This window comes from Lontra canadensis, unplaced genomic scaffold (genome assembly GCF_010015895.1).
Source record: "Lontra canadensis isolate GAN:19392208 unplaced genomic scaffold, GSC_riverotter_1.0 scaffold371, whole genome shotgun sequence".
Lineage (NCBI taxonomy): Eukaryota > Metazoa > Chordata > Mammalia > Carnivora > Mustelidae > Lontra > Lontra canadensis.
In genome coordinates, this window is record NW_022631365.1 from 10,148 (window position 1) to 37,321 (window position 27,174).

Here is a 27,174-nt window from a genome sequence, read left to right on the forward strand (position 1 = left end):
ATGTGGTAATATCGGACTTCTAAATTTTTATGAACACAGATGGTATAGAGTAGTATTTTACTATGTTTTAATCTGTATTTCCCTCTTAGCAAAGAGAGTGAACATCTTCTGGTGTTTATTGGCCAGCTGGATTTCCTCTCCAGTAAGGGGCCCATTCAAGTTCTGTTCACTTTCTTAGTGGGTGGCTTGTCTTTATTTTATTGCTTTGTAAAAGTTATTTTACCTTTTGGCTATGAGTCCTTTGAAAAGAAATTATACTATAAAATCATACACATTGAAGATTTGTTGATTACAGTATTTTTTATTTTGTACTTTAATACTAATAAGTAAGTAGAAACAGAGTAATTAGAAAACAAATTACAGCATATAGGACTTCACTTAATCCTGTCCTTCCCTTCTTCTCTCTAGGTGTAATTATTGTCCCCAGTGCTGGTGTTGGCATTGTCCTGGGAGGCTACATTATAAAGAAATTGAAACTTGGTGCAAGAGAATCTGCTAAACTTGCCATGATCTGCAGTGGTGTGTCTTTACTGTGTTTTTCAACCCTATTTATTGTTGGGTGTGAAAGTATTAATCTAGGAGGCATAAACATCCCGTATACAACAGGGTAAGTAACTTCAAGAGCCATTTCATGTCATTCTAATTGTGAAAGAAGTGTAAAGCCCTGTAGTGTTTGTACCCCAGGGTCAGATGAGTGTTCCCCCCTGCCGGTGGGGGGGGGTCTCCTGTGCACGTGTCATCTCCCCCAGGTGGAGCATGCGTGCGTGGAGGACAGGGACCATGGTCTCTCCTTTGTCCAGGTCCCCTTTCGAGACTCACAGAGTATTTCCCATGGTTTTTTGGTTAAGCAGATGAGGAGGAAATGCTTACTGGGTCAATGAAAATTGTTCCTTTTTTTTTTTTTTAAAGATTTTATTTATTTATTTGACAGAGATCACAAGTAGGCAGAGAGGCAGGCAGAGAGAGAGAGGAGGAAGCAGGCTCCCCACGGAGCAGAGAGCCCGATGTGGGGCTCCATCCCAGGACCCTGGGATCATGACCTGAGCCGAAGGCAGAGGCTTTAACCCACTGAGCCACCCAGGCGCCCCAAACTTGTTCTTTTTTTTTTTTTTTTTAAAGGCAACATTTTAAATAGACGATACATTCACATAGTTGAAGAACATAAAAATCAATGAAAATACAATGTACAGTGAAAAGTCTTGCTCTTACTAAAGTCCTCAAACTCATTTCTCCAATCAAGGACAAACCAGGTAACTACTTAGATTCATTTCTTGTGCCTTCCGCCAAGGCTTCTTTCTATAAGAACCTATGACTATGTATTAAAAATTTTCCCTGTTTAATATCCAAAAAGTAACTCATACACACTTTTCCCAGCATAAAAAAAAATAACAACATAGCTCGGACATCTTTCTGTGCCAGTAACAATAACAACAACAACAACAATAATAATACAATGTATAGTTAACCCTTGTATTGACACTCTTCTAATGCTTTACATATATTAACTCATTAATCCTCACAACAACCCTATCAGGAAGGTTCTATTATTATCTTGATTTTACAGATGGCAAAATTGAGGTACAGAACACACATACCAGGGACGCCTGGGTGGCTCAGTGGGTTAAAGCCTCTGTCTTTGGCTCAGGTCATGATTTCAGGGTCCAGGGATTGAGCCCCACATCGGGCTCTCTGCTCAGCAGGGAGCCGGCTCCCCCTTCCCCCCACCCCCCACCTGCCTCTCTGCCTACTTGTGATCTCTGCCTGTCAAATAAATAAATACAATCTTTATTTAAAAAAAAAAAAGAACACACATATCGGTGGTATGCTGATAATATGTAACACATGGCTAAGAAAAGAGTTCCCATCTATAGCATTTGACAATTTCAGAGGTGTAAATATCCCCACCATGGCTGATTTCAAGCTAACAACGTGAAAATGATGAACACTACACTAGGAGATGCCCAGTCACATACCATTATATGATATTTCTCTCATACAGGTAGTTAGACCTAAATAGCCTAGTCAAGACATAGATAACAGTATGGTAAAAAAGCTAGGAGGTGATGAATTGATTATTTACTATCTTTGTTTGTAACATTTATTTAATTGTAAGTTTATATAATTTAATTTTTAATAATGGCTGTGCTAAACAGTTGACAAAATCCTTGAAAACTGAGGATTTTGTGACCTAAGGTGGCTGTGCTTCATGTTACATAGGACTTAATCCAGACTTAACCCCAAACAATTCAGAGTCCATACATTTAAGCACTCTTAAAAAAAAAAAAAAGATTTTATTTATTTATTTGAGAGAGTGAGAGAGGGAGCATGGGAAGAGGGAGGTTCAGGTCAAAGGGAGAAGAAAACTCCCTGATGAGCGGGGTGCTTAATGTGGGACTCAGTGCTGGAACTCCGGGATCATGACCTGAGCTGAAGGCAGTCATTCAACCAACTGAGCCACCAGGTGCCCTAAACACTCCTTTTTTATTTTTTTAAAATTATTTTACTTAAATACAATTAATTAACATATAGGGTAATATTAGTTTCAGAGGTAGAGTTCAGTATTCATCAGTTGCCTATAACACCCAGTGCTCATTACATCACATGCCTTCCTTAATGTTTATCACCCAGATACCCCATCCCCACCCCCCTCCCCTCCGGCAACCTTCAGTTTGTTTCCTTTTTTTTTTTTTTTTTAAGATTTTATTTATTTATTCGACAGAGAGAGATCACAAGTAGGCAGAGAGGCAGGCAGAGAGAGAGAGGAGGAAGCAGGCTCCCCACCAAAGGAGAGAGCCCAATGCGGGCCTCGATTCCAGGACCCTGGGATCATGACCTGAGCTGAAGGCAGAGACTTTAACCCTCTGAGCCACCCAGGCGCCCCCCTCAGTTTGTTTCCTATGGTTAAGAGCCTCTCGTGGTTTGTCTCCCTCTCTGATTTTGTCTTGTTTTATTTTTCCCTTCCTTCCCCTGTGATCCTGTTTTGTTTCTTAAATTCCACATAGGAGTGAAACTGTATGATAATTGTCTTTCTCTGATTGAATTGTTTTGCTTAGTATAATATTTTCTAGTTCCATCCATGTCATTGCAAATGGTAAGAATTCATTTTTTGATGGCTGAGTAATATCCCATTGTATATATATATATATATACAGCCTATCTTCTTTTTTTTAAATTTTGTGAGCGATTTATTTCATGTATTTATTTATTTTTTATGTTACGTTAGTCACCATACATCTTCTTTATCCATTCATCTGTTGATGGACATCTGGGCTCTTTCCATTGTTTGGCTGTTATGGACATTGCTTTAAACACTCCTTTTAACTGCCATGTAATATTCCATTTAGTTCTGTTTTGTAATTTAACCAGTCCCCATTTGAAAGGCAGTTTCCTATCATTTGTCATTAAAAATCATGCTGCAATAAATAAATTCATGAATAATCACTTCTTCTGTGTGCCATGTGTTTGTAGGATAAATTCCCAGAAATGAGATTGCAATGAATATTACCAAATTTACTCCCCAGGTGTTTTATCAATTTGCTCCTTCACCAGCGGTGGATCTGAGGATCGATTTCCTATACCCTTTCCAAAAAAGGGTGCAAAATTTTTCTTGGGGAGTTATGAAAACTGTAACTTTTATTTCCATTTGGGTTTGTTAGGATCTGCTCATTGGACAGAACTCTAGTGCCTAGATTTTGGTGCTTGCTGCCAACAAACCCCATTTCCTTTTGATTTTTAGTGGAGTTTTGTCTGCTAAAATGTTCCATTTGAAATTTGAATAAGAAAAGCTTTAATTTCACTTAGTTAACATAGAGCATTAGGAAAGGGGGGAAAAAAAAGAGGAACTACCAATCAGAGCTTATGTAGATGACAGAATATGTTCACTTGTCTCAAGAATCTTTTTTTCATCAGGAGATATGTGTCTGGGTAATGCATTTACTGACACATAGCTTCTTTTAGTGCCTGTTAGAATGGCATAGGAAATAAAGTGTTTAAAAATTTAAGGGTGGTATAGAATAGGAGTCCTGGTTCCTGAGTTAAATCTGAATTTGTATCTTCACACTGCTTGGCCAGTTGCTTAACTGTAAGCCTCAGTATCCTCATCTGTGAAATAGGGTGATGATAATAGTGTCTTCATCCCATCGGGCTACTGAAATAGAATAGCGTCGACTGGGTGGCTTGGAAACAACAGAAGCTTATTACTCACAGTTCTGTAGTTTAGGATCAAGGTACCTGTAGATTTGGTGTCTTGGGAGGCTCCACTTTCTGGTTCATAAGTAGCTGTCATTTTCTCTGTGTCCTCACGTGGTGGAAGGGGTGAGGCATCTCTCTAGAGTCTCTCTTATAAGGGTACCAATCCCATTCATGAAGGGATCTAAATACTAAAACCCTCATGATCTAAATACTTCCCGAAGCCCCAACCTCCAAATACCATCACACTGGAAGTTCGTTTTCAACCTATGAATGTTGCAGGGACCTAAATATTTAGTCTCCAGCAATGGGACTCAGTTTCAAGGCAAAGATAGTATGGATAACATGTGTAAAGCTCTCAGCTCGAAGCCTGGCCCACAACAAGTGCTCCCTGAAAGTTAGCTCTTGTTATCAGTCATCACTAATAAATTAAGAATAATTTCTACTTCTATTGAATTATTTTTATTACAACTGGAAAATAAATAGAATTAAGAAGTTAGAAGCAAAAAAATCAAGAGTCTCCTGACTAACCCTGCTTCCTAGGGCAGTAATTTTAAAATTCTTTTTAGCTGTCTCTTCCGGTATTCACCTCTATTTTTTTTAGACACAATGTATAAATTAACCAAATTGGGACATTATTTATATCTTCCTATCTTAGTAAATGAGGAGTGCTGTTTTCCCTTCATATACTGTGGTCAAATCCTCCTTTGATATTTCTCGTGTTTGATTATGACAGTATTATTAACGCTGAGGCCCAAGTGGTGTGTCATGATGAGCTTTCCTCTTTTGTAGAGCATTGATTTTCCTGGAATTTGTAATTGTCTTATTTTCATTATCTTTGTTTTCTCTGAATGTGTGTCTGTCTCCCCATACTCTCTGAGGGCTCAAAATACCCTGCTGTGATTTTTCACCTGTCTGATGAACTCCTGATTCCACTTCCCACCCCTTGGAGTCATCTAAATTGGAGCCCTAGTGCCCATGCTCCAGTCTGGACACAAGGATCTCTGGGCCTGCTGCTCAGCTATAACCCTGGGAATCCCATTGGCTTCTGTCTGTATTGATCCTTTGTTCCTTGGGCTCTGTGGATGTCTGTTTTTTTGGCTCCCTCCTCATTTCGTGAGAGCACATTCCTCCAGTAGCTACAGAAAGGCTGGCAGGCTGTCACTTTTTTGTTTTTGAAGGTTTTTCATGAAATAGCTAAAAAAAACCAAACAAACCCAAAAACCTATTATATTTGATTGTCAAGTTGGCTAGGTAAAGAATTTTTGATTGGATGAATCATTTTCACTCAGAATTTTGAGGTTATTATTCACTTATCATCTGATTTTTCATGCTATTGTGGGAAATCTGGCCTTTGTTTTTGTCAGTCTTTCATATGTGCCTATTTTTCCCTTCTAGGAGCTTCCAATTTACTCCTGGTATTTCTGATTTTCACCATGATATACTTTGGAATGGGTTTTTTTTCTACCCCCTCCTGAGCACTTGTCTTTATTGTCTGGAAACTGTGTCCTTCAGTTTGGTTTCTTTTCTTTCTTTCTTTTTTTAAAATTTAAATTCTGTTACTCTTTTCTCACCACTTTTTCTCTTCTCTCTCCTTCTTTGGTCCTCTACTTATTCTTTATCACCTATTTTATCTCATTTTTTTGTCCTACTTTTTGGAAAGGTTTCTTATGCTTTATTTTTTCAGTCTTCTGCTAAATCTTTATTTTGGATATTGTACTTTTAACTTCCAAGTTTCTTTCCTGATTTTTGATTGTTTCTTGCTTCAGGGGTGGAATATGTTCTGTTACTTCTCCAACATGATTGAGCGTTTCTTTTCCTTCCTAGATTGTCTATGTCCTTTGAATACCTGCTGTCTATTTATTTTGCTGCCTCAATTATGTTGGAAGTTTCCCTTACATTTCTGGTGTCCCTTAGCTTTCTCTTAGTATGGAAGAACACACATTTAAAAAGCTGGGTAGGTGCTCTGTGTCTGATGGCAGAGCTTGCCATTTGGTGAATCTCACTGTCGGGTAACAGGAGGGCAGGAGGTGGCATTTTTGCTGGGGTGCTGGGTGTCAGAACCCAAGGTCTTAGCTCTGGGTTGCTTTGGCTCCTCAGGAACAGGATTTTCCTGTCTCTGGCTGCAGCTTTGTTGGGGTGGGTTCAGGGTTGTAAGCCTACCTGCTGTCATTCTAGAGCTGGGAGTGTGGGGTGGTGATGGGAAAGTGCCTGGGTCCTTCTGTTCACTCTGCAGACTTTTACCTAATTCCCCTGCTACAATTCTAGTACCTCACCAAAGGTCTTCTTTATGTATGAGGCTCCTAAGTCCATAGACTTTGGTTCATTTTCTCCAGAAAATAAAGAGGTCAAGGAAAGAGTAGTCATCTACTATCTAGGGTGGGAATGGGAATCTGCTTAAAGTTGTATCATATTTGGACCACCCTATTTCTTGTGTTGTCTGTCCTTGAGTTCTAATGACCCTTTCTTTCCCTGACTACTGGCCTTTCCCATGCTCATGTATATATATATTTTTTAAAGTTTTCAACATATCCTTTGTTTTATTGAATTTTTCTTTTTCCATGATCTTGCTTCATTTGGACTAATTGCTCTCTGGACATAAATTATATCCTGGGATTTCCTTTCATAGATCTCAATTGTATCCACTATTTGTTTGTTTATTTGTCGACTCCTTGTTTTGCTGAAGAAAAATACCCAGATGCCGTTGGAGGAAAGAGTATGTGGGAGTAAAACTTTCTGAGCCTGCCAGTGTATTAGTGTCTTTAGTCTTCTCTCACATTTAGTGATGGTTTGAGTGGGTATAAAATTATAGGTTAAAAATTGCTTTTCTGGGAACTTCGAAGCCATTGCTTTGTCTTCTAGCATCTAATGTTGCAGATAAGAAATTTAACTCCAGTCCTAGCTCTCATTTGTCTGTGGCCAACTTTATTTGAAAGTTTTTAGGAAATATTTTATTCAGGGTATTCTGAAACTTCATAAGGAATGCTTCTCCCTCTGATTCTGCCAGGGCTGGGCCCTTCCAGTGTCACTTTTTCAGAGAGGCTACCCCTCCCTGCCCAATCTAAGGGAGCCCACTCTCCTCTCATTCTTTTTTTTTTCCCCTTAAAGATTTTATTTATTTATTTATTTATTTATTTATTCGGAGAGAAGGGGCACAAGTTGGGGAGAGGGGCAGAGGAGGAAGCAGACTCCCCACTGAACAGGGAGCCCAATGTGGGACTCGATCTTAGGACCCTGACCCGAGGATAGACACTTAACCGACTTAGCCACCCAGGTGCCCTCTCCCCTCATTCTTTATCCAATCATTCCTCCTTAGTCTCCTTATAGCACTTACTACTAGCTGAAATTCCCTCATTTAATTATTTGCTCTGCTCATGCCTCCTCTTTCTAAACTATGAGCTCCTTGAGAACAATTACCATAGTGGCCTCCATAATAGTTGCAGCCCCACCATCTGAAGCAATGCAGGACCTTTGCTGCATGAGGGAAAGAATGAACAAATGAATGTTTTGGCCCAGGACTTTGTTCATTACGTTAGGCACCCTCTGAGACATCTTATGCTAACACGTCTGTCTTCTTTACCCCAGAGAAGTTTTCTTTTGCTATAGCTTTACTCATTCTCTCCATTTTCTGTGCACTCACCAGGACTCCTGCTAATCCAACACTGGGACTTACAGCCCTGTTGCCTGGATGTGTGGTTTGCTCACTCATCTTTCCTCTGTCCTTCGCTATGAGAGGTTCTACCATACTTTGTCTTCTATTCTTTATGTAAATTTTCTTTATTTTGAGAACTTTTTTCTTTGTTGTATTCTGAGTATGTCCTTTTCATAACATTTTCTGTCCTTTTAAGGAGTAATATCTTCTCAGATCTGTATATATAATTAGATTTTTCTCTTCACTTTGTTTTTATGCCTCACATTTTGCCATTTAATGTTAAGGGTGAGTTTTTTCTGTTTGTTTATTCTGGACTTTACAGGTCGACAGGACTCAGTCTGTCACCCTTCAGGTTATGTGCCCCACCCTCACCCCCCTACAAAAATTAGGGAATTTTAGCTTTTTAAATTTCTTTCGATATCTTTAGAGAAGAGCTTTGTGGAGAATGACTGGGCTCTGATGGAGGTGAGTGAATATGAGAAAGGAAGGGCCCAACAATACAATTTTCTCTCCCTCAAGCCTCAGGTTCATCCTCACCTTTGGCTTCTGCCACATCTGGTGACTTTAAGCTCAGAACCTTCTGGAGCCTTGTGGAGGGTTCTGGGGCAGGCTGGCTCTCCTCCGAGGCGGGGGATCTCCTCATCACATAAATTTATGCCTATCCACTTGCTATTTTCGTGAAATTTGGTGTCACTTTTCATTCCTCATTGCTAGTTTTATTCCTTTTAATCTTTCTTGCTTTAATTTTCAGTGCATTCTCAGCAGGGAGGGAAGGCAGACTCACTGTCTTACCTGCTTTTAAACTGCAAGTCCCCTCAAGACTTTGGAGCCCTTGCTTCGTACCGTATCTGTCTTGCCAATCCTGAATCAACTGACTCTGGGCTCTCCAGCACCATGGGCAAAAATTATATAATTGTGCTGATTGGTGCCATTACAAATTTATGAGTTCCAATCTTAGCAGGCCCTCATCTTTGCTGAGCAATCCATTTCTTGGCCCTACTCAGCTTCCTTTCCTATGCCCCAGGATGGCTGCACTTTTAAAAATTCTTTTCTTGAAGTGTTCTATCTTAGTCTTGATTTTCTTGTTGGGCATCCCAGATTCTGTGTTAGTGAGAAAACAGAGGTCCCAGTAAAGAACTTCTTGACCTCAGCCCCACTTCCCCCCACAAACTCTTTTGTCAAAGGTAGGTTTGTTTTCAAAGAAAAGGACCAGAGCCATCAATTTTCTAGCTGCATGGCCTTGCAAGAAAACTACCATATATTGTTGAGTATTGGCTTCCTCATTATTAAATTGGTGATAATGTCAGTGCCACTGGATTGCAAGCATAATTAAAGTAAAACATATGTAGTTGAAAAGTTAAAATACTTCAGAAGGGTAAAAAATGAGAAGTCAGTGTCTCTTTTCTTCATCCCCAATTTCCAGTTTGAAGCATTCCAATATTTCAGACAAATGTTTGTAGTTTTGGTTTTGAGGATTGTATTAAGGAGGTTTTCTGATATTTCCTAGTGCAGTATCCAGCACATAGTATGTGCTGAAAATGTTAGTTTTTTTTTTTAATTTAAGATTTTATTTATTTATTTGACAGAGAGAGAGAAAGAGCACAACTAGGCAGAGAGGCAGGCAGAGTGGGGAGTGGGAAACATGCTCTCTGCTGAGCAGAGAGCCTGGTGTGGGGCTCTATCCCAGGACCCTGAGATCATGATCTGAGCTGAAGGCAGAGGCTTAACCTACTGAGCCACCCAGGTGCCCCCAAAATGTTAGTTTCTTGCCTCTTCTCCCTTTTCTTCTAGATCATACGAAGCTTTTCTTCTTTAAGCTCCCTTTTCTTCTTTAAAAGATGAATGAATGTCTGTCATCTCCCTCTATGCAGGGATGTTATTCATCTAGTGGTTCTAAACTTGTAAGAACTTGATGAGAATAAACGTCTACATCCACATCTAAATCCATGATTTATGGTATACTTCTTCTCATTTAATTGTATTTAATGAAGAAAAACTTGAGTAGGTGTTCTGAAGGCTGCTTCAAGGATCCACTCATTCCAGTATCTGCAGCCTGACTTCAAGCACAGTTTATAAATCAGCAAAATAAAAAACCCGATTTCCTTGGAAAATTCCTCTGGGTTCCCAAATACTTCTAGGAAGATAGTATACTAATACTGATAGTACAGTAAAATTGAATCAGTATAAACACCTGGTAGATGGTGTAGGTGAACAGGCTTGGCACTTTTAGAGTAGCAGTTCTGTTTGTGTGAGGAATAAGGGGACCCAAGGAGGGTGTGGGCTACATTTCAGTCTCTACTTGTTCCTGTGGCTGGGTCCTCTTGTGCAGTGTACAACCTGCTCATTAGTATGAGTTGGCCTATTAAGTAAAAACTGTTTTCTGTTCTGTATGATTTTGAGGCTTCATATGGGATTTTTTTTTTTCTCCTTTAAAGCCGACAAAGAGAGAGATGGAGGGAGTGGCAGTGAAAAGGGGAGTCTTTGTTAGGCATCTGTTTGGCTCAGGTGTGGTAATTGGCACCTGTTTATGTGTATCTTTTTAATATAATGCTTACAACTTTACTGTGTGCATGATTATCCATGTTTTAATTAAAGAAACTGTGCTTAGAGATGAAGTGATTGGCCCACAGTCCTCAGTTAATAAGGAGGAGGACTGAATGAAACCCAGCTGTGTGAGTATGGACGCATTCGTTAATTTTCTGTGCTTGGTTTCCACATCTTTAAGGTGAAAATACTGACAGATACGATCTTACTGAACTGCCGCAGGGACTGAATAATGTGGTTGGTGCATTCCTTACCCTGTCTGCCTCTATTCCCTCATCATGAAGATGGGTTAATAACAGTACCAATCTCTCAGAAATAGAGAAAGAATAAAATAGGAGAAAACCCATACATAATAAGCAATTGATAAATAATGATTTAAAGATTTTATTTGTTTGAGAGAGAGAGAGAATGAGAGAGAGCATGGTGGGGGGAGGGTCAGATGGAGAAGCAGACTCGAGCCTGATACGGGACTTGATCCTGGGACTCCAGGATCATAACCTGAGCCGAAGAAGTTGCTTAACCAACTGAGCCACCCAGGGGCCCAATAAATAACTATTTAAAATGGTATTTTTTTTTCTCATTTGGAATAAGAGAAAGAAATTCAGAAGGATTAAATAACTTGTTGAGTCACACAGTCAGAAAATGGGAGAACTAGAATTTGAAGCCAGGTTTCTCTGATCCTGAATGCAGTGCTTTTCATTATTAAAATGTTCTGAAAGAAGAAAAACCAACACAAAGAAGCAAGCACAGTGTATAGGCTGCCTCCATTTATTAAAGCTTGTATGAGAAGCTCCGGGTTCACCAGCAGGGTGAATCTTCATGATGATCCATCTTTCAATTAGTATCAAATGCTCAAGAGGCACCTGAATACCAGCTGTGGGGTTGAGATGTTTTAGAAAAATGAAATTTTCCTGTTCAGCCAAGATGGAATCACAGTCTTTTTGTGGAATGAACCTGACATGTTGTTAGTGGTTCCCCTAGAAAATTCAGGTTTGACAACCAAGATGTAGAAATAACCTAAGCGTCCATCGATGGGTGAATGGATAAAGAGAATGTGATGTATACATCCAATGGAATATGATTCAGGCTTAAAAAAGAAAGAAATTTTGTAATATGTGGCAAAATGGATGAACCCTGAGGACATCATGCTAGGTGAAATAAGCCAGTTACAGAATGACAGATGAAGAACGATTCTGATTCTATGAGGTATCTAAAATAGTTAAGGCAGAACAGTCGCTTGGGGAAATGGAACATGAGGAGTTACCAGGCAATGGACATCAAGTTTCAGTCGATTAAGAGGAATAAGCCCTAGGGATCTGCTGTACACACTGTATTGTACACTTAAAATTTGCAAGAGGGTAGAGCTCATGGTCAGTGTTCTAATCATAATAAAATAAAATTGAAAGAAAGAAATTCAGATTTGAGAATTTGATGATTTTTCATAATGGAAGATCTTAGGCACTCTGGTTAATATCCTGGCCCATTCCCAACTCAGTTACATTCCCAGCACCCACTTGAGCATAAGATGCATGGATGCCTGCCTGTCATGTTTCTCCATAGGGAGACACTTAAGGGGAGGCAGAAAGATGGTTAAGGGGCTCCTCTTTGATTTACAGTGAACTGTAAAAGTAGTCAAATAAATTTATGTAATTATGTATGTATGTGTGTGAGTGTGTATATATTCTCTCTCTCTCTCTCTCTCTCTCTATATATATATATATATATATATATTATAGAAATGAACTATAAGCTTACTAATAAAAGTAGCTAGGATAATCCAGAGACACACCTACTTAACATCTCTTGTAAACTGTCCTCTACTTTTCAGGAATTTCTTTTAAAGTTAATAAGGTCTATAATAAAAAATATATTATTATATATAATATATATTCTATAATAGTTCTATATTCTATATTCTAAACAGCCTATATTCTAAATACATTCTATTTTTTAATTCTAATTCTTATTTTGAATACATATATTAGAATTCTATATTCTAAATATTCTATAATAAATAAGAGGTCTTGAGTGGCACCCAAAGCTTTAAATAACCGGCAAAAACTTCAGTGGGTTAAACTGTCTGTAAGACACAGTTTGACACAGACACAGGAGATAAATGGTTTTGTTAGAGAATTTAGAAGCGATTGGCCAGACATGCTAGGTATCTGGAGAGCTGGTAGTGGAGTACTACCTATATACACCATATGGCAGGAGCAGGAGTGATGACAAAGAGGATGAAATGCATTTTGGAAAAGTTGCAACAAAGGTCTGAATTAGCAGGCTCTATTGAATTTCTGTAGTCTTAGCATTTTGGCTCAATAAAACTATATTGAGAGAAATAACTTCAGGGAAAAGTCCCTACCTCTGAGATTTTGGACTTGTTTGAACTTGGTGGATCTCTCCATCCAACAGTCACTGCCAAACACAGGAAACTGAGAAAATGCTTCCTTGTCACTTCACAGCTCAAGAAATCATCCTTGGAAAAGTTCTGGCCCAATAATTCAAGTCTGAAGTAATTTCAACCAGAAGATGATATAATAGATCTTAGTTTTAAGTTCAAAGAGACGACACTTGATAAATGAAAGATAATAAAGCTAGCATTATTAAATGATTTATCAAGCCTCGGTACTGTTGAACAATTCTGTACATGGAAATCAGATTTAACTCCATTTTTTAAAAAATTACTTGAGGAAAAGCTAAAGAGCAAGGAATTCACATTATGCAATGTGTTTATATAAAGTCTTACTTAAGCCACAGTGTTCACAGTAAATCCTGACTCTTACAGCTCTGAGATGATTCTGACATGCCTGTGTGAAATACAGACACACAGGTGAAGCCAAACACACTTCCTAATTCCAACTGCAGGAAGGGGCACTGGGTGGCTTAGTGGGTTAAGTGTCCGCCTCTTGATATGGCTCAGGCCATGATCTCAGGGTTGTGAGATCGAGCCCTGCATCAGACTCTGTGCTGGGTGTGGAGCCTTCTAGAGATTCTCTCTCTCCCTCTCCCCTCCAGGCACCATCCCCCCACCCAAAAAAAAGAGAAGAAAGAAAAGGAAAAACACAATAAACAAACAAAAAGCTGCAGGTTATATGTATATGATTCGATCTGTTTTTGGCTCTTTCTAGCTTTGTGAACTTTGACAGTATCTATCCTCTCCAGTATTCAATTTCCTCATCTAAAAGATGAAGGCACAGTCATAATAGTTTTAATTCTCATGAGGAATAAATGAGGTAATTTATATAAAGATCTTGGTACACAATTCCTGGAGTAAAAATAGGGCTATGTAAATGTTAGTTTTAAATGATAACTTTGATTATGATGATAATAATAATAATTATAAACCTGAAATTGAACAGCTATATATAGCCAGGGAAGCATTTTAATATGAAGCCAAAAATTAAGTGGAATCGAAAGGAAACATTCTAATTGAAATCTTCTTGAAGGTTGAGATAAATTGATAGCGATTAAGATATTATGAGAAAGATATCAATTTTTTCTTGGTGATTAGTATATTGTGATAAAAGAGTATTTGCTACATGAATCATATTCTTCTAATCCATGTGACTTGAGCATAAGATGCATGGATGCCCACTTGTCAAGTTTCTTAATAGGGAGACACTTAAGGGGAGGCAGAAAGATAGTTAGGGGGCTCCTCTTTGATTTGCAGTGACCTGTAGAAATATGTCAGATGGGGAGGTCCAAGTAATCTTCAGGTCTTTTGGTGGAGTGATTTGACATACTTTGTGTGTGTGTGTGTGTGTGTGTGTGTGTGCTTGTGCCCACACTAGTGAGAGAGGGATTGAGACAGAGACAGAGAGATAAATTTGAGAGCAACTGTGTCCTTACTTACCCAGCTGTAATGGCCCCATGGTAGACGATATGACTTATGTTAAACCATGATATGTTTGATTTTTATATATTACTATATTACTTTAAGTAAACGTTGATCCTCAAGCAATTGATTTGATAAAGACTGGGCGACAAACTTGCTCATTTTCCCTTTTTTGTTCACTTGGTCTCCCTGTGGCTGCTTTTCTTGAAGCCTTAATGATGGCGGGCATGTCATTACATCTCTCATAGTTTCTTTAAAACCAGCAAGTGGTACTCGATGATCTCAGAGACTGCTCCCATCTGTCTAGTTCTGTAATTCTGCGATTCTTACAGGTAAGATCTCATATGTGACTCTCACAGGCTTGCATCTTGGACTCTGTGGTTGGTTGTTGGTCCACTTGTTAGTGAAGCCTTTTTCTATTTTCTCTCTCTCTCTCACTCTCTTTTGAGATTTTATTTATTTATTTGTCAAAGAGGGAGAGAGGACGCACAAGCAGGGGGAGCGGCAGGCAGAAGGAGAAGCAGACTCCTGCCTGAGCAGGGAGCCTGATGCGGGACTTGATCCCAGGGTCCTGGGATCATGGCCTGAGCTGAAGGCAGACATCTAACTAACTGACTGAGCCACCTAGGCGTCCCCTTGAGGCCTTTTTCTTCACTTGGAAATGAACACTTACCTTGCCTCTGAGCTGCCAGGAGCCTTTTACTTGTAAAGCTAACTTGTCAGAAATGCTTTAGTTATTGGAAACGTGATGCACAGTCCCTTTGCACAGTGGAGGTGTGGTGTCCCACGGCCCTTGTGCATTTGTCCTCCCATGGTGGGTTCCCTTCAGGCTAATGAACGGTTGCTTAGTGTTATTCATGTTTACACACTTATACCCTTATTATAACCCAGCCTGTTTTCTGGAAAGTGAGTGATAGTCAAACAAGACATTATTACTCTTTAAAATGTATTTCTTTTGTAACATCTGCACCGTGTAGCGTCTTAACCATGTTGGTATCTTTCCTTTTTTGGTGCCACTCTGGCCTTTTCCCCTAATGACTTTCTCATGAATGCCCACTTCTTTTCACTGCTGTTTATGTTTGTTACCTGTTTTGATTTTCTTAGAGCCTTACTGGATCGTTTCTTTGTTTCAGACATCATGTTCTCATGAGAAAAGCAAACATACCCAACGTGACCTGGGACTGGGCCTCTGTTTCTGGAACTCAGGAAAGCTTTTGCTTCCTGTCATCAGTGGGTTTTGAGCATCTGTTTATATTCTCCTAGATTCCTTTCTCTTGAGTGGACAACCCATGAAAGAGAGGTGTTTGGGAGCTTGTGGAGGTCATAAATGAATATGAATCATGTTCTTAATAAGAAATTCCTTATAACTTCTTGATAGCAATAGTAAGAACTATAGTGTATGGATTTGGAGCCTGTCATTTTTAGTGACGAAGCACGCAGACAATAAAACCCCTTTTATTTGGTCATGGCTTGCAATGTGGCTCTTGAAGAACTAGCAAAGAGAACAGTAATGGACACAGAACACTTTTCATAGGGTACCAGTTAAGACAGCACTAATCAGCATTAAAATAAATCATTTGGTCTCTCTGGACCTCCATTTAGTCATTTGTGGGATGTAGTAGTAGGTCTGGAATAGGCTTTCTCACCTCATCCTCAAGACCACTAAGACTCGGGCAATGGGAGTAGTGCGGGGGTTGTGTGGGGGTTTAAATTGTGCATGAGGGCACAAATGTAGTCATCAGGGTTGTTGTATGTGGGGGTGGTGTGGGGTGGTTCTGTGTATTGAAGCACGTCTAGAAGCATCTGTGGCCCCTACCCAGTGAGTAGCACTCCCTTAGTTGTGACAACCAAAATGTCCCCTAGGGAACAAGATTGCCTCTGTGGAGAATTACTGGCCTAGAATCACATATTTTTAAAAACATACAACAAAATAATATGAATCCAAGAGTTTGTGGGCATAATCATCAAAGTTTTATGACAAAATTTCTTTTGAGAGTCACATAAATGAAGAACAGTTTATTTCACTTTGCCTCCTTAGAAGCCTTTCTTCATAAGTTTTTTAAAAGATTTTATTTATTTATTTATTTATTTATTTATTTATTTATTTATGATAGAGAGAGAGAGCAGGAGCAGGGGAGCAGAGGGAGAAGGATTGCAGGAAGCAGGCTTTCTGTGAGCAGAGAGCCCTATGTGGGACTCAGTCCCAGGACCCTGGGATCATGACCTGAGCCAAAGGCAGACACTTAACCAACTGAGTCATCCAGGTGACCCTCTTGATAAGGTCTGAATACGGCTATGTATTTTTTCCTTTAAATAAAATTTGAGGACTCAGTTATCAACGTGTAAAAGAGAACACAGGAGAGACACCTTTGAACAAATAATGCTTTATGTGTGTAGACTAACACACAGAGTTGGGACAAGGAGTGGTTACTCAACATAGGCATTAAAGATAAGTTCTGGCATGTAAGAGATATTCTAGAACATTGTTGGATGGGTGGACAGATGATGGATCTGTATTACTCATGTGGTTTTGGGAACAGTATTTCATCAGTGACAAAAATAGTGGTCATAGAAGCCAAGGAAAGAGGTCACTGGAGAACCCCTTTCGTTCTTCCAAGGGTCCCTTGGGGGTCCCTGCCTGTGTCTGCTCTTCCACAGCATTTTCTTCTACTTCTCTCCCCAGCCCTGTATCCTTTCCTTACTTGCTCCCCCTGTCCTTTATATTTGTTGCCTAGATCGATTGTATTGGAACTTTGCATATTGTATCATTTCTTTGTATCAGACATCATGATCCTATGAGAAAACAAAACCTACCACTTTGACTGGGAATCCACATCTGGGCATTCTGAAGTAAGGACTGAATCATTCATTCCTCTCTGGTTGTTTGAATCAAAACTAGTGATGTGATTCCCGTTCTTTGAAAATCACTTATGACTCAATTTTTAGAGTCCCATGTCTTTCTTTGATAATTTCTTCCAGAATAATTCAAGTTTTTGGTCAGAGGAACCTGTGTCGACAACTGTGATGGATGGATTTTGCTGGTGCCCTCCTAATGGTGTTATTGATCTGGCAAAGGAAAGTGTTTCCTCTCTTTTATAGTTAAAGAAATCGAGGCCTGGGTTTGTTCAGACAGAAAGCTTAATGTCTACAATAAGCGAGTAGTTATACAGGGGTTAGAACAGCTGAGCCCAGATCTGTGGCACCAAGATGGAAGACAGAATTGAGGCATGATACATAATTTGATACAGAAGTCTTAATTTTATGGTACCAGAAGATTGAAACTTTTTTTGGTGCTTTGTTTAAAATGATACTAAATGATAATTATCCAAGGTGGTTACTTTACAATACCACAGCTTTGATTTAAGGGGACTAGCTTCTCTAAAATGGACAAACTACTTAACGTCGAATGTCGAGAACTTTCTTTAGAGTTTTATTTTAGTAAATGTTGCTCATGACCTGCTTTTTCCTCTCTAGACCTTCTCTCACCATGCCTCACAGGAACCTGACAGGAAGCTGCAATGTTAATTGTGGTTGTAAGATACACGAGTATGAGCCAGTCTGCGGATCAGATGGAATTACATACTTTAACCCTTGTCTGGCTGGCTGTGTTAACAGTGGTAATCTTAGTACTGGGGTGAGTATTTTTCGCAAGTTCCTGTACTTTTGTTGATCCAACATCCTGTGACAAGACATGTTAGGATTCACAGGCTAACACGTGGCTTCTATTCCTCTTTTCAAGAAATTTCAAATAACCTACAAAATACATCTTGACAAAAAGCCAGAGGAAAGAAAATTATGCAATGCTATCATTTTCTTCAGGGACGAAGGGAACATGTGGGTGCAGTGACTTATTTCCACATCAGCCCTCTCCCACTTCACATTCTGTGCCAACTCAGTGAAACGTGAGAAGGTTGAATGCTAGGCCTCTCATTTCTTACTCTGCCAGGGCCCTTGTGATGCATTTGAAGGTCAAGATGACCACATTTGGTGCTGGCAGAAGAGAATAGGTGAGCATCTTCTCTGATCAGAGTCTGCGAAGATGGGCAATGGCCATTTTTCATAGAATATGAGTTCAAACTTTCTTTTTCTTTCTTTCTTTCTCTCTCTCTTTCTCTCTTTCTTTCTTTCACTTTCAGAGTAAAGATATTTCTGTCAGTTCAAGAATAGGCTATTTTGAGAATTCCCTTCCCTGTGAATTATAAATAAGCTGTAATACTGTGGGAGGTTTTCATATTCTACTCAGTTCTTTACTGAGCCTGATTTCATTCTTTGCATAAGGACAGATTGTAGGAGGCTGCTTTAATTAAAAAGTTAAGGTGCATTGGCTTGTATTGTGTAGGTGTTAAGGGATTAGACCATTGACGGTATGTTTTGGGTTTGTCATATTTGATTTCTGAGTTTTAAGCTATACTGATAAATGGAGAAATCCTGTTGCTGGCTCCCCATTATATAATTGGTGCATGCCAAGCTGGAAGAGACAACAAGATCTGTTCTCAGTGGCTAAGTCCTTCCCTGGGAGTGAGCGAGGGAGTCCTCTAAGGCACAGTCCTCATTCTTAAAAAGAGGCCAGCAGTCCCCGAAGCACAGATGGCCAAACGGTTCCCATTCTCATATTTGTTGCTACTGCTTCTCTAAGTGGCTGAGAGCTCACAGTGACAGGGAGTTCAAGCCTGATGTCTGTTCAGTAAAAACAATGTAAGAGGCAGAAAGAGTCATTGGTTGCTTTTATTTGAAATACCTTTTTAAGTCCTTGAATTAGCTTTTTTCAAACGAAACAGTCAATGATATGTTCCCTGGTCTTGGCCTTGGAGTCATCAACGGCTGCATCGCGTGTTCTCTGCATTTATTTAACAAATATTTATGTTAGGTCCTACGCTGTGTCCAGGTTGATGCCGGGGGCTCTGGTGGGCACAAGTAAACAGAAAGCTTGGTTCCTGTTTTCGAGGGGCTTCTTTAATCAGACAGCCCAAGAATTGCACAGCAGTGGGAGCAGGATATAGTTGTGACCAAAATGAGCATATGGAATGTGAACGCTGTGGAACAGAGTGCTGAAAGCTCCTTATAAAAGTTTAGGTTTAAACGATTTGGCCAGCAGACACTGTTGGATGCACACTTTAGATCATTACTGTTAGCAAGGAGGCTGTATTTTCAGTTAAATATTATGCATATTTTTAAAAATTTAAATTCAGTTAGCCAACATATAGTACATCATTAGTTTCTGATGCAGAGTTCTGTGACCCAGCAGTTGGGTGTGATACTCAGTGCTCATCATATCACTTGCCCATCTCCCAATTACCCCATCCGCCCTATCTACCTCCCTTCCAGCAACCTTCAGTTTGTTTCCTAGAGTTAAGGGTCTCTCATGGATTGTCTCCCTCTCTGATTTCTTCCCATTCAGCTTTCCCTCCCTTCTCCTATGAGCCTCTGTTGTGTTTCTCATGTTCCACATATGAGTGAGGCCATATGATAATTGTCTCTCTCTGTTTGACTTATTTCGCTCAGCAAACATTACCCATTCTTAAATACTAGAGCTATTTTAGAGCATTTGACTTTGTTCTAATTTTCCTATGCTTTAGGTTGGCTCACAACCCATCTTTGCTATCCCTTAGATAAGGAATTACACAGAATGCACCTGTGTCCAAAGCCGGCAAGTGATCACTCCACCCACGGTGGGACAGCGCGGTCAGCTCCGTGTGGTTATTGTCAAAACCTATCTCAACGAGAACGGCTATGCTGTGTCCGGGAAGTGCAAAAGAGCCTGCAATACCCTTATCCCATTCTTAATTTTTCTCTTCATCGTCACCTTCATCACAGCATGCGCCCAACCGTCAGCCATCATAGTGACACTCAGGTGAGAACAGCACTCTGCTTGCCTGGTGGCGGGAGGCAGGGGTGTACACTGAGAATGGCCAGAGAACACGTTCCAAGCTGGGACTCGTGTGGTAAGGTGGAGAGGAAAACAGAGTTAGATTGTACGGGGAAGCACTCAGACCTTTGCTTGTTGAATTTATTAAGAGAAGTGTTTTCCCAGATCAGGAAGGGAATGGAAGGTTGTAATGTTTCATACTCCAGAACGTTCGTTATTCAGATGGGTTCTAGGTTTGCAGTTTAGTGAAACTTCTTTGGGGTGCCTTTTGTTCCTGAAGTCTGTGCCCTAAATGGTTCAAGTTCAGGGGCTGAAAGCTATCACCATGTTAGGCACAAGGAGCCTGACTCCCAGACGGGGCAGGAAGTCATTCGGCGAAGTCTCTAAGTCTCGCATACAGCGAAGAGTATTATCTCCAACCTGGTAGGTAGGTAGTGCCCCCAGGATCAGTGGACGTTTCATGCTGGGCCTGCAGTTCAAAATGCAGATTCCATGAATTGTACGATCATATAAAGTTTTGGAGTTGAAACAAGGAAAGGACAGACTGGGAGATGTCATTTTCCAGCTGTTCATGCTGTGTTTTATTAGGTATCCCGTTTGTGGTTTTTTGCTTATAAGAGAACACAGGCGTTGCTTTAATAGAAGTCCTGTTAAAAATGTTGACACGGACTCATTCAGATCAGTGTGTTGGCATTTGCAGTAAAAGCTGCAGTGGGCAAAGGAGGGAAGGGGACAGCATGGTGACGGAAATGCATGCCCCCAGAAGCAGCTTCAGGGGACCAGCAGAGGCAGTGCAACAAAGGAGTGAGGAGGAAAGGGAATCAGTCCTCATTCTCCTTTTACCTCTTCCCTGGCTTCTCAGCACCCCCCAGTGCTGGGCACCTGGTGGTCATACTTGCTGGGATGTCATTCTTAGCAGGACAGTTGGGCTGTTTGCTGCTGCTTCTGTACATTTTGGCTTCCTTTCTTTATGGGATACTGAGTTAGATGTATGATAACAGCACCGGGTGGGAAGGCCCGTTGGTTGAATCTCTCAATTCCTCCGACAACGGATACTTACAGAGTGACAATGGTGTGTGCAGCATGGGGCAAATTGCTAGGAAAAGATAAGGAAGGTGGGGAGAAGATGGCAGGTGCATGGGTCCTGGGGAAGTGGACATGCTTTACCTAGAACTCAACGTGTATGACACAGAAAAGATCAGGCACTTCATCATTTTAAAAAATGAATCCTTAATAATCTCATTCTTGAAACTTTAATTCTGCAAGAGATATTAAATAACCCAGATCAGGGCTGCCCATGTCATGGCAAATCACCAGCTGGCTTCTAACCCAGAACTTCAGAAAAAGAGCCCTTTAATCTTTGCTAATTACAGATCAATAGACTCCAGTCTTCCTGCCATATAGGAATTACTTGGAGCGTATGTTTTGGGAAAAGAAGAAAAACATGAGGTGGTGGGAGGGATTCACTCTTTTTCTAATGTTTGACTTGTTTTGCAGCCTTTCTTGGGACTCAACTTCTTTCTTTAAGTTCTTTCCTCTGTACTTTCCCTTGAGAAATTACAGGAATAACTTTCAGTCGACACACCTGCCCTCTGGAAAGTGTAGGCAAATAGAAAAAAAAATGCAGTAGTTAGGATAAATTATCGTATCTATTTTTTGACGGAACTGATTTTATTTATTTATTTATTTTTTAAAAAAAGATTTCATTTATTTGACAGACAGAGGTAACAAGGAGGCAGAGAGGCAGGTAGAAGAGAGAGGGGGGGAAGCAGGCTCCCCATTGAGCAGAGAACCTGATGCAGGGCTCGATTCCAGGACCCTGAGATCATGACCTGAGCCAAAGGCAGAGGCTTAACCCACTGAACCACCCAGGCGTCCCTCACAGAACTGATTTTAGAAGCTCAGAGCTGATTTTGCCCCTTCAACCATGAACCTTTGGCCCTCCACCAATATTTACAGAGTTAATCAGGACTTCTTTGAGTCTTCAATGGGGAGAACTCATTCACTGATTTAGCTACTTCAGCAGTCTTGTTTGGCTGTTGTTAATAAATTCTAGGAAATAAATATTTTGGCACAGCCGCTCTTGCTCTCTGGCTCTGTACTAAGCAGGCTTGATTTGATGTTTGTTTTCTTGAGGCCAATGTTATAAAACATTTCTTTCTTTCCCTTCACCATAGGTCAGTAGAAGATGAGGAGAGACCTTTCGCTCTGGGAATGCAGTTTGTTTTACTGCGAACACTTGGTATGTTCCTGAATTTCCGCATGGGCCTCTTAGTTCCTCTTTACAGATGGCAAATTCTCATGGTCTTTTAAAAAATGGCAAGTCGATCTTTTGTTACCCTTAGTAGTAGCTAGGATTTTATGGGTTAGCGGCAAGGGCACAACTTTCTTATTTTCTGATTTGAACTAGAAGCTACCCAGTCCTGTCGTTTGAGGAATCAGAATACAATGGACTTTAGAACAGTTTCTTTTTCACCATAAGCATAAATGTGGGCTAGATTCCCTAGAGCGTTTTTGGTACCATAAGAAATATTGAACCAAGCTATTATAGTGGGCTTATTATGATCCTGGCATTTTTGTCCCTTTATGACTTTTTTTCACATGAAAGTGATGGAAACTGGCACTCGTATTATTTGCAAAGATTTTAATTTCTTACTTCTTTATAAGAATTTTATTGGGCCAGGCAAAAAGGATACCTATTGAGTTTTCTGAGAAAAGAAATTAAAAATTCTGAAAAGAAAAAAGAAATATCCCCAAATTGATACATCAGGAGTCCCCTTTACTTATTAACAAGAGCAGGTCATTAGCACGGTCTGTATATGGCAGAATTCATTAGGGCGTGAAGAACATCGTTCTGATTTTGACAAACACGGTCTCACTCTGTCGTGTTTTGGGACAATGCATGGGAAATATCTTGTGAAGTAGCCCATTGCCTTGATCAATTTCAACGTATTTTTTATTGACTTCCCCATCATCAAGCACATTTTTTCTTTCACGAGTGGCAGTCTGTCATTTTCTTCAGCTGTTTTTTCTCCCAGTAATCAGTATCATTGTCCATAAGACAAAAAAAAAAAAAAGAAAGAAAAGAAAAGAAAAAGAAATAGGTTTTTTGATTTGAATTTTTAATTTCCATTTTGAAGGGTGAAACACTTTAAAATGCTATCATTTGACCCTCTGAAACATTAATCTTCTCTGGAATTCTCAATTTATCATTACGCTGTGGTTGGTGGCCCAGTCTGGGAGTAGGGAGTTTTCTCCGGTCACTCTCAGAGGTTTCTGGTTGCATTGAGTGGGTGGCTTATTTTTTTGGTACCGATAAAACTCTGAAGGTCCCATTTTTCAAAGCCAGCTGGCGAAAGGAAATTCTGGCATGCTTTGATTTACTTAAGAAGCTTGCCTTATACTTCCTGTTGAAAACTAAAAAGTTGTTTTCAAAGAAGGAAATTTGTTTAGCGAAGGGGTAGTCGAATAGGAAAAGAAGAAATAGGTCCTCCTTTTTGCTCTGCTTGTCTTTGATGTCATGGAGCTGGGGTAGTTTCATATGGAATTGGAGGTAAATGTAAGTCAATAGAGGGTTGTCGCAGTGTCAGGAATAAGTGAAAGGAGGACATTTCAGTCATCTATTTAATTCAGACTTGACTTAAGTTCTATTGATTATGAAAAAGCTATAGTTGGGCCAACAAACCAATTTCCATTCCCCAAAATTCCAAACAAAAAGGGAATTTTAAGTATTTTAGTAATGTTACATTTTAATTGTAATGAACATGTCATTTGAAATGAATACAATATATTTAAAAATATATCACTAAGTCCACCGACTTCCCTTCCTTCCTCTCTTTTCTCTTTTCTTCCCCCTTTTCTCCCCTGCTCCTTCTGATCACTTCCTTGTATAAACTCATCGAGGATCCATGGGCTGTCCTGAGGGGTCCTCGGGACGCAAGGAATAAAAGACTTGGCCTCTGCCATCTAGGAAATTATGGGAGACAAATCCGCAAACACTTTCATTGCTACGTGATAGCTGGTGCAATGAAGGTGTATACAAAATGCAGTGGGAATACAGTGGCATCTGAGTGAGTGAGGAGTTTAAAGGAGGGTTAGATGATTGTAAGGTGAACAATATGGGGATGGGGCACATTTCAGCAAAGTGAGTAACATATGGTGAAGGAAGTCTACTTGGGTAGACTTTCTTTCTTATGGGAGTGAAGAAATGTCTATCTCATTGCCCAAACAACGAAGCTACTATTCATCACAGATATTTCCCAAGCTTCAAAGATGAATTTTATGCCTTAGTTATTTCCATGCCCCAAATATCTTTATACAGTTTGCCATTTGATGTGGTTTCTGGCTTATAGGGGACAGTGTTTTCCTCGTACTCTTCCCGCACCCGAGGACTAGAACCCAACCCCGTAAGAACTAAGTGTACTGCATTTTAGTGGTTCATACAGGGTCTTAGTATAGCCTCTTGAGTATTTAATGACAAAATCTGATTTTTAAGTTTAAAAGGATCACCTGATTGAATTTTTTAGCAATCGACATCTTTACATATAACATAGAACAATAACGTATTCTGACTGAGTGGCAAATTGGAAGATTTAAAGTATTTATAATTCCGTGAACGTTTTTATAATACCTATATTATAATATAGGTATTATATTATATTATAATTCTATATCTTATATTATAATAAGATATCTTATTATATCTTATATTATAATAAGATATTATAATATTATAGTATAATAAGATGTGCCATAGTTAAAACAGTCACTTAATACAAGAAAACCACTGTCCTCAACTGGTCGGAGAGCAAACAAGCACCTTGCTCATCTACAGATCTGTTTTCTCTGATAAGATGGGCTAAACACCGTTCTTGTCTTCTTCTCTCCCGCTCTAGCATACATTCCTACGCCAATTTACTTTGGCGCCGTCATCGACACCACGTGCATGCTCTGGCAACAGGAATGTGGAGTGCAAGGCTCTTGCTGGGAGTACAACGTGACATCGTTCCGTTTTGTCTATTTCGGTTTGGCGGCTGGCCTCAAATTTGTCGGCTTTATTTTCATTTTCCTGGCCTGGTACTCCATTAAGTACAAGGAGGATGAGCTGCAGAGGCGACAGTGGAGAGAATTCCCTCTGAGCACTGTGAGCGAGGTGGTGGGTCACACCGACAAGGCCGAAAAGTATGCCCGGACTAGATCGTGCCCGGCTTTCAGCAGCCAGGGGGATTTCCGCGAAGAGACTGGTCTGCAGAAAGGGATCCAGTACACAGCACAGACCTATCCGGGGCCCTTCCCCGAAGCAATAAGCTCCCCCCCGGACCCGGGGCCGGAAGAGAGCCCTACTGCCATGTAGCCTCCCTCCTGAAGCTTGAAAACGGAAGACTTTAGTTTTGTTGGTTGAGTTGAATATGGCAACTTGAGAAACACCCGTGCCTTCTTTTCTTTCTTTCTTTTTTTAACCTCTAAAGACGCAATCCTCAAACCAACAAAACTCAGTATACACAGCCACTATTGAGTGAGGGCTGGATACCTCAACTAGACTGAGAGCCTTTACCCCCTTCTCTCCAAGAAGGAGGAGTTTAGACAGATTTGTTACCCTTTTCCGCTATGTGAATTTCATGCTCGTGCTCTAGGGTGGCATAAGGCTGAGAGGCGCCTGGTTATTGAAATTTTGGGAAGTGTATTGGCAGTACATATCATTAGCATACACTCCAGACAAAGGTGAGCTTGACCATGACTTTGCATTTACAAATCAGTTTTTAGATATGAACACATACTGTGAGTTCCGCTACAAAGCACAAACGAATTTGTCTCAACTATGCAATTTTGATTGGGAAAATGTAAGTGCAGCATGTTACTTTTTCTTTCAAGAGACTAAAGCAGATACATTTTTGAAAAGAGGACAATAAACCTTCCCTAAAGTACTGTTATTAGCATTTTAAGCCATAGCAGAGTTATAAATCAGGTAGAATTTTTCAAATGCTTCAAAGGAATCATATGCATAGTGTGATAAAAGGAACAGCTACTTTATTTCATAAGACACTTCCTTTTTTAGTCTGTCTGCCCCATCATAAGGTAAAGAGTCTGCTGAATCATAAATCTGTTAGCTTGAATTTAAACTCTGGTATTCTTTTGCCAGGGGCTTTAAAACTAATGTGCTAAACAGTATGGCTGGAACCTGATTTAAGATGCCTCATAAGGAGAGAAACTGATGGCTTTCTCATCCAAAGAAAAATGCTGCAGAAATTCTTTTATCTCTTGTGGGCCCACACAAGGGTAGCTAAGAATCGTAACCTTGACACTCAAAATAGTTGGAAAAAGAAATTCCACAGAGGTAAGACTGAGTCCCATCTGATCGTTTTAGTTATATGCCTAGAAACCCTAGCGAATCATTTTCTTTCTTATGTACAGAAAATTGCTGTGGTTGCCCCCTGAAGTTGAGTAATTAAATCAGGAAAGCTCATACCTGTGATAAGAAAATCACTCTGAATACAGGAGGAGGCGGATCTGTGAGCTGTGAGAGTATCATCCTAAGTCAGGACTGAAAATTACTTAAAATCAACTCATCTGTCATACTGAATTCCCTTTATCAGAGCTAGAACGATTTTACATCTCTCTTTGATTCTTTCCTACTGTTAACCTTCCCGAAGTGATTCTTTGAGAGGATTTCTCTGTTCCTAAATGCACTTTGCGCTCATTATCCATCATTCTTTTGAGTCCCTCCCAGAACATCGCTTTGACTTAGGTGCCACACAGAATGCTTTCTACATGGTTCTTAAGGTAGATGCTTCCTGACAGCACTCTGGACTGACAGCAAGTTAACTCATGGGGTCTTGGCTGCTCAGAAAAAGAATCCTGACAACCCGGACGTCGGAGGGACGCGGAAGGTCCAAATACCAGTATAATTGTGAACAGTTTCTGCCAAGGAGGCTATGATTATGTAGGGGCTAATTTAGGAACTGATTTCCTTGGCTGGCTTACACTCTTCTGTAGAGGGGAAATGAGTGACAGAACTGTCCCGTGATTCAGGCTTTCTGCCCTTCATCCTTGGAGGCGCTGGTGGAGTTGCGTGAACATTCCTGGGTTCAA

At 40.1% G+C, this 27,174-nt stretch overlaps 1 protein-coding gene across 1 annotated transcript; it reads left to right on the forward strand.

Annotated features, from left to right (window-relative positions):
- LOC116862901 (solute carrier organic anion transporter family member 5A1-like) lies at nucleotides 1-27,174 on the forward strand. The gene is made up of 7 exons (XM_032850347.1): nucleotides 1-5; nucleotides 90-142; nucleotides 364-607; nucleotides 17,694-17,853; nucleotides 19,829-20,070; nucleotides 22,263-22,327; nucleotides 24,981-27,174. Exons 1-7 carry the CDS (start codon nucleotides 1-3, stop codon nucleotides 25,436-25,438), a joined length of 1,227 nt encoding a protein of 408 aa, XP_032706238.1. The 3' UTR covers nucleotides 25,439-27,174.

Coding starts and splice junctions, on each gene's coding strand:
- LOC116862901 (XM_032850347.1), top strand. Junction 17,854..19,828: donor GTGGTAATCTTAGTACTGGG/GTGAGTATTTTT, acceptor GCTATCCCTTAG/ATAAGGAATTACACAGAATG. Junction 22,328..24,980: donor TGTTTTACTGCGAACACTTG/GTATGTTCCTGA, acceptor CTCCCGCTCTAG/CATACATTCCTACGCCAATT.